Below are 20,738 nucleotides of genomic sequence, written 5' to 3' on the forward strand. Positions count from 1 at the left end.
TATCGCAGCAAGCCTTACCTTTTCGACTATATTATCCGTAGCATTTCCTTACAACGCCTGTTCAAAGTTGGGCGTTATCTTTGAACCTAATCTGTGTTATAACGTCCCTATATCTGTGATTTCGAACGAAGCCAGGGGAGTCCTTGGTTTTATTAAAAGATGGTCTAAGTAATTCACTGACCCTTACACAACTAAACTTCTTTATGTATCTCTTGTCCGACCAATGTTAGAATATGGTTCCTCATTACCAAAAATATAAGGATATGCTCGAGTCCGTTCAAAAACAATTCCTCATCTTTGCACTTCGTGGACTTAATTGGATCCTTCTAGAAATCTTCTCTCTTATGAGAGTAGGCTGCGTCTCATCGATTTGCTATGGAGTTCTTTTTCTCCATAAACTACTCTCTGGTGAGGTCGATTCCACTGCCCTCAGAAGCCTTATCAGCATTGCTGTTACGTTCCGGCCGACTAGGCACTACTTTCCTCTCCTCTCCATCTACAACTCTGTCTTACTAATTACTCTGACTATGAATCTTTCCGTAGCCTTTGCCGTAACTATATTACATATTTTCATCTGTTTTCCTTTGACACTAGTACCACTAAGCTCAAATCCTTGTTAATGAATAATCTAATTTAATTTATTCTTAGCTTTATACGCTATCGGTTATTTTTCTGACCACAACTTGGTCATAATGTATGATGATGATGTGAAGTTATGTTTATGTTATGTAAGTTGGACCATAGCGGATGCTTGAGCCAATAAATCAGTCCCATCGGGTCAGGCTAATAGCCATAGTCAATGTTCTCATATTCATGTAATTTTTGTTCTTTCCTTAGTTTAACTGCCCATAGTTGAACCTTAGACAATAAATAGACAAATAAATAAACAGTGTGATATCACATGAGTCTGGAAACAAAATTTGGTTGCTCTAGCTCCTATAGTCTCTGAGAACAAGGCGACAAAAAAGACGGAAGAACGGACAAATGGACAGAAAGACTATTGATGCTGATCAAGAATATTTGTGTATACTTTATGGGGTCGGAAACATTTCCTTCTCTGCGTTACACACATTCACTTTTACCACAAATCTAATATACCCATTAACTCTTCCAGTATGGGTATAAAAACACGAAGCAACTGACACAATTGAACCTGCGTCAAGCATAGAACTGCTTCAAAAACTAAGGTAAGGTTTATGAAATGCTAAATTAGGATCAGTCAGTTTCAGTAGCTAAGCAACATTTTTATAATATTAACATATTAACAAATAAAATTGTTTAGCTAAGCCATAGAAAAAAAGAAAATTTATCATCAAACCATTTCTAAGCCCCATATCGTTTAGAAAAAGTTGGTTTTGTTTCTTGAGGAAATCCGATGAACCTATTGGGCTCTGAGGTGGCTCAGAGGGGGCCTAGCTGAGGCCACCGGACGGGTCGCAGGTTGCGGATAGCGAACGGCCTTCCCTGGTGGGTAGGTCAGCTGTGAATAAGCGGGCATCCCAAGGAGAAGCAACTAAGTTGGCTCTGAGGGACAGTACCGAACAGCCAGCGGGTGTTCGCGGAGCAGCAACACTGACGATGCGCTTGTAATGTCGCCTCTCATTAAGTAGCTCACACTCCCATCCCTACACATTACCTAAACACATCCCAACCCCAACACTCACACCGGGCCGGACTAAGGTGTCACTCGACCCGTGCCAAGAGTCAGCCTGGCTGGGGCCCGGTATAAAAACTAGCCCAGTCGCGAACGGAGAGCTCAGGGACTTGGCAGCCCCCTGTTCTAATGATGCCTTACCTGGGCAACGTGGATCTCTGCCCGGGTTGACCGTTCCCCTTCTCTGCATCTCGTGGGAAAGAAATATGAATAACAAGTAACAAAAAATAACAAAAAACAACAAAAACACAAAAAAACCAAATGAGACTGGCCCTCCCCAAATGTCAACAGGGAGAAATCCCAAGCAGGGGAAGGCAGTGGCCCAAAGGCCTGGCCTAACCCGCGGCCACGGCGGGTCTCCCCGACTTCAGCATGAAGCCACCAAGGGAGGTTCCTCAGCCTAAAAGGCAACGCTCCCAGGAGACGCCAGGACCTGCGCCGAAACGCTCAAGGGTCCTGGCAAATATATCCTTCGCACAGATTGCCAAAGAAAGGACACTTATTGGTGTCCTGGATGGAGGTAGAGCAGATGAAAGGATTCCAAGAAACCAGTGGAAGTGGCATTGGCCGACCGCTACTTCGAGCTGCTGGAGAAGGACCCTGGGCCACCCCCAATCTGTAACGACATAGGATGGTTCCAGGGAAACACAAAGATCGTAGCCTGCGAAGACGAGCGCTCCGTACAGCTGTAGAAAGCAGCGGTAACGCAAGTCGGAGAGGTCTACCCAGGCGCGAAGCTCGTCGCGGTAGACTGGAGCGAAGTGCCCAGTAGACCGAGGGCCAGAATTTGGGTGCCCGCCTCAATAAAGGAGCCGGAGCGCATTCTCAAGATGTTGCAGCGATACAATCCACACCTTCCTACCGAGGACTGGAAGGTAGTGAAAGTTGAGGCGACACAGGGCCCCACAAACCAAGTGGTGGTCATCCTCAACAAGGAGTCGCTGGCCCCGATCGAGGCCGCTAAGAGCTCGGTCACCATCAAGGTGTACAAGTCGGACGCAGCGAGGCTCGAGGCCCGTCCTGTCGACAAGCCAGTCTAGCAAGAGGTGGCCTCGGAGATCGAAGCACCCGAAGACGAGTTGGGGCCGGAACAGGATGGCTACCTCACGGACTCGACCCTCATGAAGAAGTTCGAGGCAATGTATTGCGAGGACGGGCATGTCACCAACGACTCGGACGCCGACACGACAGTGGTGGAGATTGATCATAACGATGTCTTTAAGACTTCTGCAGATCAATCTCCACCACTGTAAAGCAGCATCTGCTGCTCTCATACTCCGCTTGGTTTCAAGCGGAATCGACGTAGTCCTAATCCAGGAGCCTTGGGTGGTAGGAGGCAAGGTCTGTGGATTAGCGACGAAGGACTACAAGCTTACCGTAGCCCAAATGGAAGTAAAACTCGTACCTGCATACTTTCAAAAAGGCACCTAAATATCTGTCTACTCCACAATTTTAGCAGCGGGGACAACATGGCGGCTAGCCTAGAGATACAGGGGACACACCTAAGACTGGTGTCGTCCTATATGGCCCACGAGGAAATCGATCCCCCAAGTGACCTCGTTTGCAAGATAGCCAGCGACAGCGAGAGGCTGAATACATGCCTTATAATAGGCTGCGACGCCAACGCTCACCACACTCAATGGGGGAGCTCGGACACAAATGTAAGGGGTGAGTCTCTTTTCAGCTTCATCTTAAACTCGAATCTGGTTATTTGTAATCGGGGGAGCGATCCCAAAAAACCGGCAGGAGGTTATCGACCTCACTTTAGTGTCTGAGAAACAGTCAGACATAATTAAGAGTTGGAAAGTCCTAGAGGACCACTCCTTCTCTGATCATAGGTATATCGAGACAGTCCTATCTCTCGAAAACCCTAAACCCACTGACTACATAAACCCCAGGAAAGCCAATTAGGATATATATAGTTATATAGTTCAAAAATGGAGGAACTACTTCCCCCTTAGCACCAAAATGCCCGGACACTCAAGATAATCTTAATCGTCTAGTGGACAATTTCACGGAAGCATGCAAAAAAACCTTCACGGCAGCATGCCCCTTACCAAACTTAGGGGCAAAAAGAAACCCCCCTGGTGGTCAGAACAAATAGATATCCTACGTAAAAGCTGCAGGACTCTTTTCAATAGAGCTAAGAGCCAAAACGAGGAGGAGACTGTGCAAACTACAAGAGTAAGCTAGCCCTGTATAAAAGGGAAACTAGGAGAGCAAAAAGAGGCTCTTGGCAAAAATTCAGCTCTGACATTGAGGAGACGTCGGAAGCCGCAAGGCTCCGTAAGATCTTCTCAAAAACAACCCCCTCGGTGGGGTACCTCAAAAGAATGGATGGTACGTGGACTAACTCTAGAGAGGAATCCCTACATATTCTACTCGATACACATTTTCCAGGGTGCACACCCATCGAGCTGGCAGACCCTCCCACTGATGGCCCGGCAACATCGATGGCAACAACGGCGCACATCCTCACAAACAGGAACATCAGCTGGGCAATAAATAGCTTTAGTTCCATCAAATCACCTGGTCCCGACCAGGTTATTCCGGCTCAATTACAAAAAGCCAGAGACACAGCCATTAACTGGTTGCAATGGATCTTCAGGAAGATACTGGTAGTGGGAAAAATTCCTCACGCCTGGCTTAAGGGTAAAATAGTCTTTATCCCCAAAGCAGGGAAAGCCTCATACTCAACCCCAAAGGACTTAAGACCAATCAGTCTATCGTCCTTTCTTCTCAAAACCTTTGAGAGACTAGTCGCAAAATCCACGGAAACGGTACTCCATGAAGTAATCTCGATGGTAGAGAAATCCCTACACGTCAAAGAATACTCCTTAATCGCTTTCCTAGACATTGAGGGAGCTTTTAACAACGTCATACCAGGAGCCATCACAGAGGCCCTGACTGACCTGGGAGTGGATCGTCACTTGATGATGCTCATAGATCAATTGCTTACATGCAGGACGGTGACTTAATCAATGTGGACGATCCCATTGATCTCAGTCAAGGTATTTCAACAGAGGCACCCCGCAAGGTGGTGTCCTGTCACCCCTTCCATGGAACATAGCAGTCAACAAGATTCTGTGCGACCTGGAAGGGGGTGGCTGCAAAGTGGTAGCATACGCGGACGATGTTGCCATCATCTTCTCGGGAAAATTCCCTCAAACACTTTGCGATATAATGACAGCAAAGCTCACGCGACTGTCTGAATGCACAAAGTCACGAGGTCTGGGAGTCAATCCCTCGAAAACGGAACTTGTATTATTCACAACCAAATACAAAGTTCCTCCTCTCAACCCCCCAATACTAAACGGATGCAGGCTCTCCTTCAGCGACAATGCCAGATACTTAGGGTTGGTAATTGACAAGAAGCTGTGTTGGATCCTGAATATCAAAGACAGAGTGAAGAAGGCCACGATAGCCCTCTACACTTGCAAAAAGGCAAGTGGCTTGAAATGGGGCATGAACCCAAGCATAGTCCAATGGATATACCTAGCAATAGTTAGGCAAATACTACTTTACGGAGTCGCAGTTTATCAAAAAAGACAATCACTAAACAACTGGGCAAAGTACAACGAACTGCCGCCCTATGCATCAGTGGAGCCCTACGCACCACACCAAATGATGCGCTAAATGCCATCCTATGCCTCCAGAGCCTAGACCTTGCAGGCAGGGAGCAGGCAGAAATGGCAGCAATTCGTCTGAGATGGGTGTCACAGCACACTGGTCACGCATCTATCCTAAATGGAAACGAGATCGTCCCAACAAAAACGGACTACTGTGTTCCGAGGGAGTACATAGATACTCCTTTTGAAAGACACTCTTTCAGGCTTCCAGATCACTGCAGTGTCTTCCAAGCAGAAATCATAGCGATCAACGAAGCTTTGGGGTGGCTTTGTGAAATTGCCACTACGGCAACTCATTTAAACATCTACAGTGACAGCCAAGCTGCGATCAGATCGCTAAATGCGATAACATCGAGCTCGGCTACCGTGGCAAACTATCGCAAATCTGTCCACGAGATGGCTCATCAGTTTGTTATTAGCCTAATATGGGTCCCTGGCCCCCAGGACATTGAAGGCAACTGCATAGCAGATGAGCTGGCCAAAACTGGTACTACAATCCCCCTTCTCCAGGATAGACATTCGTATGCCAATGGCCACTTGTAAGCACATTATAAAAGAGCACTTCAAGCTACTAACACACAATAGGTGGCAAACTGTACCGCAATGTCGCATAACTCGGCAAACATGGCCTAGTATCACAAAGAAGCGTACCACTGAGCTCTGCAAGCTCAGTCATACGATCCCTCACAGGACATTGGCTAATAAGCACCCATGCTAACTAATGCTATGAACGACGTATCGGACATGTCTAATATGAGTCCAAGAAGGATCGCAAAATTCATAAGGGCATCCGGATGGGACAACTGCTGACATAGTGTCTCACAAGGGAAGAGGACATGATCCACGCGGCATCACAACGGGCCGTAACCGGCCCAAGTGTGATGGGTTCCTGGCGATCCCGACAACCGCCTCAACCCAACCTAACCTAACCATTATAAAGAACACACAATCAATGCATTATATACACCCTAGAATAACTCTATATATATTACGTTATTCTTATAAAAAGGGTAGGTGTAATGTATTCATATCCGATGATCCTATTGGGCTTTGAGGTGGTTCAGAGGGGGCCTAGCTGAGGCCACCGGACGGGTCGCAGGTTGCGGATAGCGAACGGCCTACCCTAGGGGGTAGGTCAGCTGCGAATAAGCGGGCATCTTAAAGAGTATCAACTAAGTTGGCTCTGAGGGAGAGTACCGAAATAAGCAGTCCCGGACAGCCAGCGGGTGTTCGCGACGCAGCAACACTGACGATGCGCTTGTGGTGCCGCCTCTCATTAAGTAGGTCACACAATCCCATCCCTACACAACACCTACCCACATCCCAGCCCCAACACTCACCTCACACCGGGCCGGACTAAGGTGTCACTCGACCCGTGCCAAGAGTCAGCCTGGCTGGGGGCCCGGTATAAAAACTAGCCCAGTCGTGAACGGAGAGCTCAGGGACTTGGCAGCCCCCTGTTCTAATTATGCCTTACCCGGGTAACGCAGAGCTCTGCCGGGGTGGACCGTTCCCCTTCTCTGCAGCTCGTGGGAATTTTATGGAAAAATACGAAAATATAAACAACAACAAAAACAAAAACGAGAGAGGCACTCCCAAATGCCTGCAGGGAGAAATCACAAGCGGGAGAAGGCAGCGGCCCAAAGGCCTGGCCCGATCCGCTCAGACGCAGGAAAGACCTGCATGGCGAAGGACGCGGGTATGAATCCGGGTGGGTCCCATCCCAAACCTTGGATGGGTGGAAAGCCAACACCCAAAACGGATACCATGGTAGGGCAGCTAAGCAATATTGCGGCTGCTCAACCTTCCGGTAAAGCGGCGGGTGATGGCTTGCCATCAACCAGTGTCCAAACCAGGAAATATAGCTATGCCGAAAAAAAGAGTGCTGGGCACATACTCCGGCAGAACGCCAGCCAGGAAGTCAGTCCAACAGCAGACTGGCTGAAAAAAGTGGAATGGGCCTCGGCGGTGTTGCCCAACTTCAGTGTGGAGCCACAGAAGGTGGACGCACAACCGAAGAGGCAGCGCTCTCAAGAGACGCCCGGACCTGCCGCGAAGCGCCCCAGGGTGATACCAAACGTATCCTTCGCGCAGATTGTCAAGGAGAGGACGCTGATAGGCGTTCTCGACAAAGGCAGCGCGGAGGGGAAAATACCCAGAAGCCAATGGAAGTGGGTGGAAGCAGCACTGGCCGACCGCTGCTTCGAGCTTCTCGAGAAGGATCCCGGGCCACCCCCAGTCTGCAAAGACATGGGATGGTTCCAGGGGAGCATCAAAGTGGTAGCCTGCGAGGATGAGCGCTCCGTAAAGCTATACAAAGCTGCGGTGGAGCAAATCGGTGAGGTCTACGCCGGGGCGAAGCTCGTCGCTGTGGACTGGAGCGAAGTGCCCAGTAGGCCAAGGGCCCGTATATGGGTACCGGCCACTTCAGAGATGCAACCCCACACTGCCAACCTCAGATTGGAGGGTGGTCAAAGTGGAGGCATCAAAGGGCCCCACAAATCAGGCGGTGGTTGTACTGAACAAGGAATCGCTAGCCCCGATCGAGGCAGCCAGGGGAGAGCTTAACTTCGGGTTCAGCTCGGTGACCATGAAGGTCTATAAGTCGGATGCAGCGACCGAGGCGCGTTCTGTCAACAACCCAGTTGAGCAGGACGTTGCCTTGGAGATCGAGGCACCCGAAGTAGACCCGGAGCCGGAGCCGGCCCTGGAGAGCTACTCCTCGGAGACGGAGCTGATGCTCGATTTTGATTCTAATGAAGTCTCTGAGGCTTCTGCAGATAAATCTCCACCACTGTAAAGCAGCATCCGCTGCCCTGATACTCCGCTTAGTCGCAAGCGGAGGAGACATAGTCCTAATCCAAGAGCCCTGGGTGGTAGGAGGCAGGGTCTGTGGATTAGCGAAGAAGGACTACAAGCTGAAGGTAAAATTAGAACCTGCATATTAGCAAGAAAGCACCTAAATATCTTTCTGCTCCACAATTTTAGCAATGGCGACAATACGGCGGCTAGCCTAGAGCTACAAGGGACACGCCTGAACCTGGTGTCGTCCTACATGGCTCACGAGGAAAGCGATCCTCCCAGTGACCTCGTTCGCAAGATTGCCAGCGACAGCGAGAGGTCGGATACAAGCCTACTAATAGGCTGCGATGCCAACGCTCATCACACCCAATGGGGGAGCTCGGATACAAATGTAAGGGGTGAGTCACTTTTCAGCTTCATCCTGAACTCCAACCTAATTATCGGTAATCGGGGTAATGACCCCACTTTTATCATAAAAAACCGTCAAGAGGTTATGGACCTCACTCTATTGTCTCACAAACTGTCAGACATAATGGAAAGTTGGAGAGTCCTAGAGGACCACTCCTTCTCCGACCACAGGTACATCGAGACAATCCTATCGCTCGAAAGCACCACACCCACTAGCTATATTAATCCAAGGAAAGCCAACTGGGATATGTATAGTGCAAAAATGGAGGAATTACTCCCCCCCCTAGCCCCAAAATGCCCGGACACACAAGACGATCTTAATCGTCTTGTGGACAATTTCACGGAAGCTTGCAACAAGGCCTTCATGGCAGCTTGCTCCCCAACCAAACCAAGAGGCCAAAAGAAAACCCCCTGGTGGTCTAAACATATAGATACCCTCCGGAAAGACTGCAGGACTCTCTTTAACAGAGCCAAAAGCAGCAGCGAGGAAGCGCATTGGGAAAATTACAAAAGTAAGCTAACCCTATACAAAAAAGAAACAAGGAGAGCAAAAAGGGCCTCTTGGCACAAATTTTGCTCCGAAATTGAGGACACGTCAGAAGCCGCAAGGCTACGCAAGATCCTGTCAAAAACATCCCCCTCGGTGGGATACCTCAAGAGAACGGATGGTACGTGGACTAACTCTAGTGAGGACTCCCTACACATTCTACTCGATACTCATTTTCCTGGGTGTACGACCATCGAGCCGGCAGACACCCCAAGTGAAGGCCCGGAAACCTCGATGGGGCACATCCTCACAAAACGGAATATTAGCTGGGCAGTAAACTGCTTTAAATCCTACAAATCGCCTGGCCCGGACCAAGTCATTCCGGCTCAGTTGCAAAAAGCCGGGGACATGGCCATCAACTGGCTGCAAAGTATCTTCAGGAAGATACTGACAGTGGGAAAAATCCCCCGTGCTTGGCTAAAGGCTAAAATAGTCTTTATCCCCAAAGCAGGGAAACCGTCACACACAACCCCAAAAGACTTCAGACCAATAAGTCTATCGTCCTTTCTTCTCAAAACCTTTGAGAGACTAGTCGGGCTGCAGCTGAGGACAACTATAAATCCTCAGTGGCTGTCAGGCGCTCAACATGCCTACCGAAAAGGAAAATCCACGGATACGGCACTCCATGAAGTAATCTCGGCGGTAGAGAAATCTCTACAAATCAACGAATACTCCTTAATCGCTTTCCTAGACATTGAGGGAGCTTTTAACAACGTCATACCAGGAGCCATCACAGAGGCCCTGACTGACCTGGGAGTGGATCGTCACTTGATGATGCTCATAGATCAATTGCTCACATGCAGGACAGTGACATCATCAATGGGATCGTCCACTCAGTCTAGGTATGTCAACAGAGGCACCCCGCAAGGTGGTGTCCTGTCTCCCCTTCTATGGAACATAGCAGTCAATAAGATACTGTGTGACCTGGAGGGGGGGGGGGGCTGCAAGGTGGTAGCATACGCGGACGACGTTGCCATTATTTTCTCGGGAAAATTCCCTCAAACACTCTGCGATCTAATGACCGCAAAGCTGCGCGACTCTCAGAATGGACAGAGTCGCGTGGACTGGGAATCAATCCCTCTAAAACGGAACTTGTATTGTTTACAACCAAATACAAAATCCCGTCCCTCAACCCCCCAATACTAAACGGATGTAGGCTCTCCTTCAGCGACAGTGCCAGTTACTTAGGGTTGGTAATTGACAAAAAACTTAGCTGGAACCTGAGCATCAAAGACAGAGTGAAGAAGGCTACGATAGCCCTCTACACTTGCAAGAAAGCCATTGGGCTAAAATGGGGCATGAACCCAAGAATAGTCCAATGGATTTACCTGGCAATAGTTAGACCAATACTACTCTACGGAGTCGCAGTGTGGTGGCCTGACCTATCGAAGGGGACCATCACTAAACAACTGGCCAAGGTGCAGCGCACTGCAGCCCTATGTATCAGTGGAGCTCTAAGCACAACACCAACGGATGCGCTAAATGCTATCCTATGCTTGCAGAGCCTTGACCTTGCAGGTAAGGATCAGGCAGAAATGGCAGCAATCCGTTTTAGAGACTCTGACCAATGGGTGTCACATCACACCGGTCATGCGTCCATCCTAAATGGAAACCAAATCGTCCAAACCAGATACCCCCTTCGAAACAATCATCCCTCACAGAAACATCTGGCTTGAGGGACCACCTGGTCCAAAGGGAGCCATTCGAATCTTTACTGATGGCTCAAAGCTGGACAACAAGGTCGGAGGAGGAATCTACTCCGAACAGCTGAACATAAGACAGTCCTTCAGGCTCCCGGATCACTGCAGTGTCTTCCAAGCGGAAGTCATAGCGATCAAGGAGGCTTTGAGCTGTCTTCAGGAAATAGCCCCTGCGGCAACTCATATAAATATCTACAGTGACAGCCAAGCTGCGTTCAAATCGCTGAATGCGATAACAACAAGCTCGGCCACCGTGGCAAACTATCGCAAATCTCTTCATGAGATGGCTTCTCCATGATAAGGAGGATATTCGTATGCCAATGGCCACCTGCAAGCTCAAAATAAAAGAACATTTTAAGCGATTAATAAATGACAGATGGCAAACCGTGTCACTATGTCGCATAACTCGGCAAACATGGCCTAACATTATTAGGAAGCGCACCGATGAGCTTTGCAAACTCAGTAGGAGTAGTTGCAGCTCAGTCGTACGCTCCCTCACGGGACACTGGCTAATAGGCACACATGCAAGCAGGCTGGGCGCCCCATATAACGACTTCTGTCGAAGCTGTAGAGATGAGGACGAGGAGGAGACTGTGGAACACCTGTTCTGCTCCTGTCCGGCTCTCAGTAGAAGGAGACTGCAATACTTGGGCGCTCCTTTTCCAATTGACATTTCGGACATGTCTACAATCAGTCACAGACGGATCGCAGGCTTCATAAGGGCATCCGGATGGGATAATGGATAACATAGGGTCTCACGAGGGAGAAGGGAACGTAAAATGCGGTATCACAACGGGCCGAAACCGGCCTAGGTGTGTCGGGTCTCTGACAATCCCGACAGCCGCTTCAACCTAACCTAACCTAACCTAATGTATTCATACAGTGTGTTTGGCCTAATCAATTTAAGCACCACTCTAAAGACAAATTGAAATATGATGCGGCTCAAGTGTCGGTCGCTGTCATTGCCCAAAAGTAATGCGTCTGCATCTAGACAGAGAAACTTGCGTAACGGGTAACCCTCTGAAATCCGACGCGTCATATTGCATATTGACCGTGGGAGCCTTACGTAACGAGGCTTTGTTTCCCACGCCAAGACACCTGTATGGAGGCAACTCATTTTGACGATTTTCATATAAATATAAGTTCTATTTCAATAAAAAATTAATAAAAATCCAGAGCTCATCGTCTTTACTTCAATAGAGATTGGGTTAGTGGACCTTTTTTTACGCTACGCGAGAGAAGTTCTTTGCAACGATGCACACTCTGAGAAATAGAGACTGAAAGGAAGAGATAGTTGGAGAGTTTAGAGATATAAACCTATAAATGAAATAAGGCAGGAATAAGGCTAGTAAGTTCCGTGCCATCGTCGCGCTGGAAGCGTTACAAACAACAGGAGATGAAGACAATGCGGGGTACCCTTTTACTGGCAAGGATACACAACTTCAGCACGTAGGTGTTGCTATTGTTGTATCATGCTTCCGACAGAGTAAACGGTGCTACAGAGCGGATTCAATATTTCAACAGACAGACATTTTTATTGTCTAAATGTGTACCCGTTGTTTACGCTACCTCTTTTTATGCGAAACGATCATATAGAGTACACTACGGTTGAGCTATTGCGTTTTGTGCAAAACTCAGTTTTTTTTAAAATAGGTTTAGCATAGGAGCCTAGAGGTGGCAGAAAGTTGAGTTATGGTAGCGTTTCAGTTGCGTTTGTCCGAATTTCCGATTATATCAACCCTGTTCGCTTATCGTGTCAACTATCACCACTAGAAACAACAACAAAAACATTGAAAAATGAAGGGAAATTGTAAAGTCCCATATATTCCTTTAAAAATAATAAATTTAGACAATTTTATCATTAGATGCGGGATTTTTGTGGACGCATGTGGCTTTACAGGCACTTCTAGACTTATGAGAGTAAAAAAATGGTTTTCGTGGTATGCTCTCACCTACAGTGGCGAGCAAAAATGAGTGCATGTGCAAGATAACTTTAACTTTTCCTTTAGGCTGTAGACCAAAAAAACTTTTTCTAATAGATTTCACGATTTAAAAATTTTTGTAGTACCATATCTTCCAGGCCACAGATACAAACGGTCTGGGTCGGATTTATAGCTGCAATTGTAAGCTTTTCAGAACTGCAAAGTTCTATGCAACCAGATATAAGATACATAAGTTATGTAAAAAATAGAAGCACTACCTCTGAAAAAAAACATTAAAAAAATACCAGATTTTAAAAAATTCTACATTTTACATTTTTTTGCTACATCTGCTATCTACATCTACATATACAATGTCTATTCTACATCTAACATGTAGATTGTACATGTTCCATTTAGATTCTACATCTCCTCCGCTAGGGGTTGCTCGCGCACTGAACGCGGCAGAGTGTGCGAGCGAGAAAGAGAATCAGTAGCGTCAGCAGCGCTGGAGAAGGAGAGGGAACCAACAGAAAATTAATTTCTTCATTCTGGCTATAATTATAATCCGATCTAGTTCAGATTCGGCAATCTGGTAGATATGGGCATTTTCTACGATACTGCGTTTTTAGTTTTATCGTATCTTTAAAAATGTGCCTGCCACAGATTTTCGTCCTTTGTGGTGGCGGAAGGGGGCGGGGCGAAATTTTGAAATACACTTGTAGCAGTGTGATATCACAGGCTGGAAACCAAATTTGTTTTCTCTAGCTCTTATAGTCTCTCAGATCTAGGCGCTCATCAAGACGGACAGACGGACAGACGGACGGACAGACGGACATGGCTATATCGACTCGGCTATTGATGCTGATCAAGAATATATATACTTTATGGGGTCGGAAACGTTTCCTTCTCTGCGTTGCACACATCCACTTTTACCACAAATCTAATATACCCCTTAACTATTTTTTGAGTACGGGTATAACAAAGCCATAAAACAAAATATTTCGTTCAAAATTTTTAAACGCCGAAACCTATAAGAAAAAGTCATTTTGGGACACAGCCTAATTGTCGTGTTGACTAGTGACTAAATTATTTTATACTTATCATTTAATTTGTAACAAATTTGAGTACAAAACAGGAACATATGAGATGAACTCAAAAAGTTTTGACTTGCACCTATTTTCGCTCTCCCACTTCTCTTATCAGCCCGTGCCCTAATTCAAGCGAGATAGAGAACGAAAAAAGCGACAGAAGCTCCTTCCATCGCGGCCAGAAGATATGGAGCAAGTAGGCAACGCATTGCCTGACATCCAATTGACGCAAGATCAGGCATGTTTTTTTTAAATTCTTTTATTTACTCTAGTGTATTTTTTTATGTACGTATGTACAAGCTTAACTTATTTAGGGGTGTGACTGGGCGAGCGCTACATGTGTGGTACGGCCGTGAAGCATTGCTTCACACATGCAGAGGCGTTGCCTAGACTACCCGCTCCCTTCTCTCTCGCTCAACAGCGCGCAGCTCTAACATGATGGTCGCTGCGAAGTTGCTAGTCGCTTCCCAGTGCTCCGGAGACTGGAGCATGAACGGCACCAGATTTTGCGTAGCAATGGCACCACCCAGGTCGACTTCCAGTAGATGTCCGCACCATGAGCACTCCGCAGACTGGTCGTGCCCAAAGCGGTGCAGGTAACTGCGAAAGCAGCCGTGTCCACTGAGGAGCTGGGTCAGGTGGAAGTTGACTTGCCCGTGCCTCCTTGCTAACCACTGCTCGATGAGCGGGATGAGCTGGTGGGTCCACCGTCCCTTGGTGGCCGTATCCCAGCGGTTCCGCCACTTTTCTAGGGTCTGCTGCTTGCATGCCTCGCGCACCAGTTTCTTCGCCGCCTCTGCGATGCCCCTGCCATGGGTCTCCATGTAGTAGGTAGACCGCTCGTCCGCCAGGTACTCGAGGGGAGCCACTCCAGCAATGACATGGGCTGCCTCATCGGAGACCGTTCGGAAGGCACAGTCCCCTGGCGTAGCTCGCCGTTTTGAGGGCATTGGCCCAGACTGGCGCCGCATAGAGCATCACCGATCTCGTCACACTCGTCAGCAGGAGTCTACGACAATGCTTTGGTCCACGCGTGTTCAGCATTATCCTTGAGAGCGCCTCATAGGTGGACGCCGCCTTCGCGCTCATGTAGGCCAGGTGTTCTCGGAAGCAGAGCCGTGTGTCAATCATGACGCCCAGGTACTTCACCGCTCTCTTGGACGTTACTGTCGTATTTGCGACCGTGATGCTGGCCGTCTCCACCTTCTTACGGCTGGACACCAGCACGGCCTCGGTCTTATGGGGCGCAAGCTCCAGTCCCACTTTCTCCAGCCACTGCTGAATGTGCACGATCGCCTGGTTGCAGGTTGGCTCTACCACCGACAGCTCTTTCGCCACTACCAACAAGGCTACGTCGTCTGCGAAGCCCACCACGTGCACTCCGAGGGGGAGGCTCAGTCGCAAGATGCCGTCGTACATCGCGTTCCAGAGTAGGGGGCTCCTCTCAAAGTAGCTGCGTACAATCCTTAGCAGGTAGCTTGGCGTATTGAAGCCCTCCAGGGCCCTCAGGATGCAGCTCCACCTGGCTGTGTTGAAGGCATTCCTGATGTCTAGCGTGACCATCAGGCAGTACTCCTTGCTACCACCCTTCCATCGAGTGCCAGCAATTGCAGTTGAGGCAATGTCCACCACTCGATTGATGGCATCGATGGTCGATTTGGCCTTGCGAAAGCCGTACTGGTGCGGCGAGAGGTCTCCCGCCACCGTGATGGTTTGGTCCAAACGGGAGCAAATCACCTTCTCAAGCAGCTTTCCTGCCGTGTCGATCAGGCAGATTGGCCTATACGACGACGCTGCCCCTGGTGGTTTGCCTGGTTTAGGAATAAGCAAAAGCTTCTGTCTCTTCCACCTCTCCGGAAAAACTCCCTCACGGAGGCACTGATTTAGAAGCACGACGAAGATGTCCGGGCGCAGAGAAAGGGCGAGAATGAGCGCTCTATTTGGAATAGAGTCTGGCCCTGGTGCCTTGTTCGGTCTGATGCTCCTGGCTGCTATTTTCACCTCATCGAGCGTCACCTCTTCAAAGGGGGCCTGGTTAGGAGTTTCCCGTAAGCAAAGGGTCACCTCGATGCGGTCCGCCATGTGCGGGAATGTTGGGGGTGCCTGCTTATTTTTGCCGCCCATTTTATTGGCCACCAACCTATACGCCCTTCCCCACGGGTCGTGCTCGGCAGAGTCGCAGAGGGCCAGGAAGCATTCGCGTTTGCTCTCCTTAATGGCGGCCTTGAACGCGCGCCTGCAGTCCCTATAGGCTGCCTACCATTGCCCAAATAAGGGGTTTCCGCGTGAGCGTTGGCAGCGGCGTCGCGCGTGGTTACATTCTCGGCGTAGCTGGGCTATACTGTCGTTCCACCAGAAGACAGATGGGTGGTGACGGCCGTAGTGCCTCCTCTGGGCCATAGAGGCGTCGCAGGCTGACTCCAGGTTCCCCATGACATGGTTGGCCATGCATTCCGCATTTCCACCCGTTGCCATGTTCATCGTCATCGTCAGATCCGTGAACAGCGCCGTGTTCATGCTGACAGCACGGAAGCATTTCCATCTGGGCGGAGCTGGCTGTCTCGTACCTCTCTGCTGCCCAATATGGCAGACTATTGCGAGGTGGTCGCTCGCCGTGTAGACATTGCTAATACTCCAGTTCGACGAGTTGAAGAGCGAGCTGCTGACCATGGTGAGATCCACCACCGATCCGACTCCTCCTCTAGAGAAGGTGTGCTGCACTCCCTGGTTTAGGAGAGCGATGTCCAGGGGTGCAATGGCCTCCAGTAGCGCCCTGCCTCTTGCATTTGTCGCGACGCTTCCCCACTACTCTGCCCATGCGTTGAAATCGCCTCCGATAGCCACTGGGTGTCAACCTCTGACGTCGGCCGCTAGGTTGTCGAGGATACCTGCGAACTCGTAGAGGGATAGGCTTGGGGCGAGATAGACGCTATAGGTCCACATACTCCCAACTTTTGCGCGGACGAATCCAACTTCACGGCTAATGTCGGTAATCTGCATCGATGTGTTGCATATCCACAGCCCCGCCTTCTTGCTGGCGTACAGGATGAAGCCAGACGACTCCCTAGTTCTATATGGCTCGCTAATGACTGCGAGGTCTATTGCCATTTCCCGCACGGTTTGTCCCAGCAGGTCTTGAGCCGCAGCGCAGTGGTTGAGATTTAGCTGCAATAGCTTCATCATTGCGGCGGAATGCTGGATCCACGTTTGGCTGCTGGACATCTTGTGCTACCCGCGTAGTGGTGCGTCTCCTTCCGCTTGTTGGCTTTGCAGATGAAAGAGCTTGGGTCGCTCTGGCAGGTAACCGCTTTGTGCCCAGGTACGCCACACCTAAGGCAGCATCCGGTGCGTTCCACCGTACTCCTGCACCTGACCGCTAGATGTTCAAATTCAAGACACCTGTAGCATCGTCTTTCGGATATCCGCTCCCGTAGTCGACAGATTGTCCACCCGACTTTAAGCTTCCCCATCTCCAGCAGGGCTCTTGCCTGAACGGGGGCCAAGCACACAAATGCTTTTTGTGTGCCGGCATACGACGGCCTCAAGCTTTTGACAGCGTCGATGTCCACGCAGAGTGCGCCGACGTTTGCTGCTACCGCTGCTGCGATGTCCTCCTTTGTGACCAGGCTGTCAAGATCTTTGATCTCCACACAGAGCTCGTCAGTGACTGCCCTGATACCCGATTGCATGCCCAGTGCCTCGCTAATCACCTCCTTGAGCTTTGCCGTGTTGCTCTTGCTCGCGCCGTTTAGCTCGAGCAGCAGTTCACCCTTAGCAGTCTTCCGGATTCTATTGACATTTTCGCCCACTTCTTGGAGCTTACTGTCCTCGCGCCTGGTGACCATCCGAAGTATGTCGCTGTAGCTCTGCTCTCCTTGGGGCTGAATAATAATTGCATCTGGCCTCGGCTCGCGCTGGCGAGGCTCCGTTTTGTTTCGTGCCTTGGGGCCCACATGCTACCATTTGAGCTGCTTTCTAGCGGCTGGTGTGACAGCGGGGTCCACTGCGCCAGAGGGTGTTATCTCAGCCTGGTCCTGCGCAGGCAGCTCGAGCTGGGTCGGCGGTAGCCTCTGTTTGGTGCCCCGTTGCCTTTTTGTGGGTCCACGCCCCAGCTGGGGCGACTCGCGTAGCCTCTTTGCTCCGGTTTGTGGCGGCTTCGTTACTGTTTGGGTGCCAATGGTGGCAGTCCCAATTTCCCTCATATGCAACTTGTCAAAGTTGTTGAGAACGAGCGCCTGCAGGGCTACGATTCTTAGCGCTAAGAACAACAACATTTCATACCAAAGGAACGCGAACAGGTACCAAATGTACAACCCTTTTTCGTTTGCTTTGTTCCCAATTGGCAGTTGGGCCCGCCGCCTTCAAAAAGGTATTTTTTGTTCATTTTTTCCATTTTTTAGGTTTGGTTAACGAATTTTAGCTCCAAAGTCTTTCCATAGATTTTAATGAGCGATACCTTAAACGACGCCAAATTAACGCACCTATACACAAAAAAATAGAGGATTTTTAGATAATTTTTTTCGACTTTTTCTGAGTTTTTAAAGTCAAAATTTCGTAAAAAATACCGCACAAAAATCATCATTTTTGCATTTCAATGCTTTATATTTCCCAGACGGTAAGCTGTAATCACAAAGGTTTTGGGCTTAACTTCTAGCTGTTTTAATTATCTTTTCAAAATATCAAAGTTCATTACAACCAGACGTAAGATACTAGAGCTATGTGAAAAAAACAAGCGCTACCTCTGAAAAAAGCTTTAAAAAAAAATACCAGTTTTCTAAAATTCTTCAAAAAAAAGTTCTGCCATAGAAAAAAAAAAAAATATCACCAAACCATTTCTAAGCCCCAAATCTTTAAGAAAAAGTTCGTTTTGTTCCTTGAGGAAAAATCGTGTTGACTAGTGTAATCAGTGGTCCAATTTTTGTGGTCCCTTTGGGTCGAATAATTTTCTAAAAAGCTTAAAACTTTATAGAGTATACTTACCGCGAAGCAAGAATAGTATTAGCTTGCGTATCCATTATAATATGACAAAAGTAGTATGACCGGAAAATTCGATGTTGAAATATAACAAATGCGAAAATAATCGCATGCCAGACCAAAGTATTGTTGAAGATAAGGTTTTGTGGACCATAGTGGAAATCTTTGTCTCTTGGATCAATATCATTAGATTCTTCATTTTGATCGGACTCTTCTAGGTCGATTGATCTATCATGGTGCAATACTGTAAAAAGGGCATTTAGAAATGGCTTGTCAATTTTCTTGATTGTATTTTCTAGAACAATAATGCTGACTTTAACAATTATATTAAAAATATTAAATGCAATGAGGCAGTTCCAGCGACAAATAATATAATGAATATTTTGCAAATAAACTTCCGATCCCTGCAATAGAAACACCAAAGCAAAAATTATGTAGCCTAGTGAAAGAATATCCATGCTGCATACGCCTCCCATAAAAACTACAGCAAGTGTTATCCAAAAAAAACCGCAAAATACAGCAGTTTTTAAAACATCTGCATAGTTTCGTACATATGAACAAAAATCATGAGTTGGATTTTCAAAATAAACATGTCCAAGCTTCGCTATATTATATACTACGTTTTTGTTATCACCTCCATGGTAAAAGTCATTAATATGATGCATTTCTGCTTTAAAAGATTTACGCTGTCGTGAAATGAGCAAAAGAACAATAAAATCAAGCATAAGTTTTGATTTGTAGAAAAATTTCGACGATTCATCTAACATTCTCCAAATAGTATTCGTAGAATTTACATATGGGGAATCTTTCGACGACTCTGTAAAGTAATATATAGGTCTGTATTTAATTCAAGTAAATCATTAATGTCCTTACCAGCACAGAGATTAGGGGGAAAATTAAGAAGATATAAGTACTGCACAAAAATAGAAAGTACAAAGTACAGCTGAAAAAGTTCCCAAATTCGTGCACACTGCATTCGATTTAGGCTAAGTAATAATATAAGCCAAATTGCATAAGTCAATGCAAGCAGATCGCGCCTTAGAGCAATAGTAGAGACCAAGCCAATGAGTGTTATCTCTAGTCCAAATTTAAAATAACTATAATTTAACAGATATTTAATTAAGCCTGCAAAATCACGCTCAGCATCTTGTCTACTTATATTTGGAAACAGTACTTTGCGATCCTTGCGCTCGAACGTTGAGTATCGTATAAGATGATCCCTGAGCTTAACAACTGCATGCAATGAAGTAACGATCATATAAACGATATACGGCGATATGTACCGCAGAAGCGAACTAAATGTTGGATCCATTTTGCTTAAGCCCATCCATTCCGCAAAATTAACAGTGTTGTTTTTCTGTAAATAGGCTCATGAGTTATGTTCAAATTCTTTACACTTGCATCATTACACATTTGTAATCGTAGTGGCTCTGATCCAGGTACTTTATTTGATAAATCATTTTCATAAGAACCAAAACCGAAACCCAAAATGTCACAACTCTGAAAATTACACGTCTCAGGAAACGATTAACACATACGCTTATTAATGATAATAAAACTAAAAAGAAATTAAAAAAGCAAACTTCGGAAATGGCACAATAGAAAGACGTCAGTATCACCGCCTTTATCATATGCATTTCCAAATATCCCCAAGTAATCAGTTTGCCCGGCCTAAACCATCGCCGACCTTTAGAGCGCAGCTTTCTATAGCCGGCGGAAAAAAATACTTTCCATGACTGCTTGTATGTATCAAAGACCTTTTGTGGAGTATTACTTCCTAAGTTAAACGTCAAGAGTGAACCACGATTCTTTTGATCAGTTGGTTTTGGGCGTCGTACTGATTCCATAAAACGACGGTGAAAATAATGTAGCTGAACCACAGTAAATATAACCGTTAATGTGGGTATGAGGAGATGTAAAAACAGCTCTTTCGTCTGATAGCGGCGCAGGCCTATATCATTTTGCCTATTTTGTACCAAGAGGGAACAGGAATAAAAAAATAAATAATAAAAAA

General features: G+C 47.4%; 1 protein-coding gene across 9 annotated transcripts in view; it reads right to left on the reverse strand.

Annotated features, from left to right (window-relative positions):
* LOC111073210 (piezo-type mechanosensitive ion channel component) overlaps nt 1–20,738 on the reverse strand; it is a 164,414-nt gene that overhangs the window by 36,800 nt on the left and 106,876 nt on the right. For 8 of the 9 annotated variants that reach the window (XM_041595308.1, XM_041595290.1, XM_041595303.1 and 5 more), the window contains 3 exons: nt 20,134–20,689; nt 19,598–20,081; nt 18,731–19,541 (listed from right to left, as the gene is read on the reverse strand). In XM_041595308.1, coding sequence (XP_041451242.1) covers nt 18,731–19,541; nt 19,598–20,081; nt 20,134–20,689 — 1,851 coding nt within the window. The remainder of the gene's footprint in view (nt 1–18,730; nt 19,542–19,597; nt 20,082–20,133; nt 20,690–20,738) is intronic. The other variant, XM_041595298.1, reaches the window with a different exon arrangement.

Source organism: Drosophila obscura, unplaced genomic scaffold (genome assembly GCF_018151105.1).
Source record: "Drosophila obscura isolate BZ-5 IFL unplaced genomic scaffold, ASM1815110v1 contig_109, whole genome shotgun sequence".
Lineage (NCBI taxonomy): Eukaryota > Metazoa > Arthropoda > Insecta > Diptera > Drosophilidae > Drosophila > Drosophila obscura.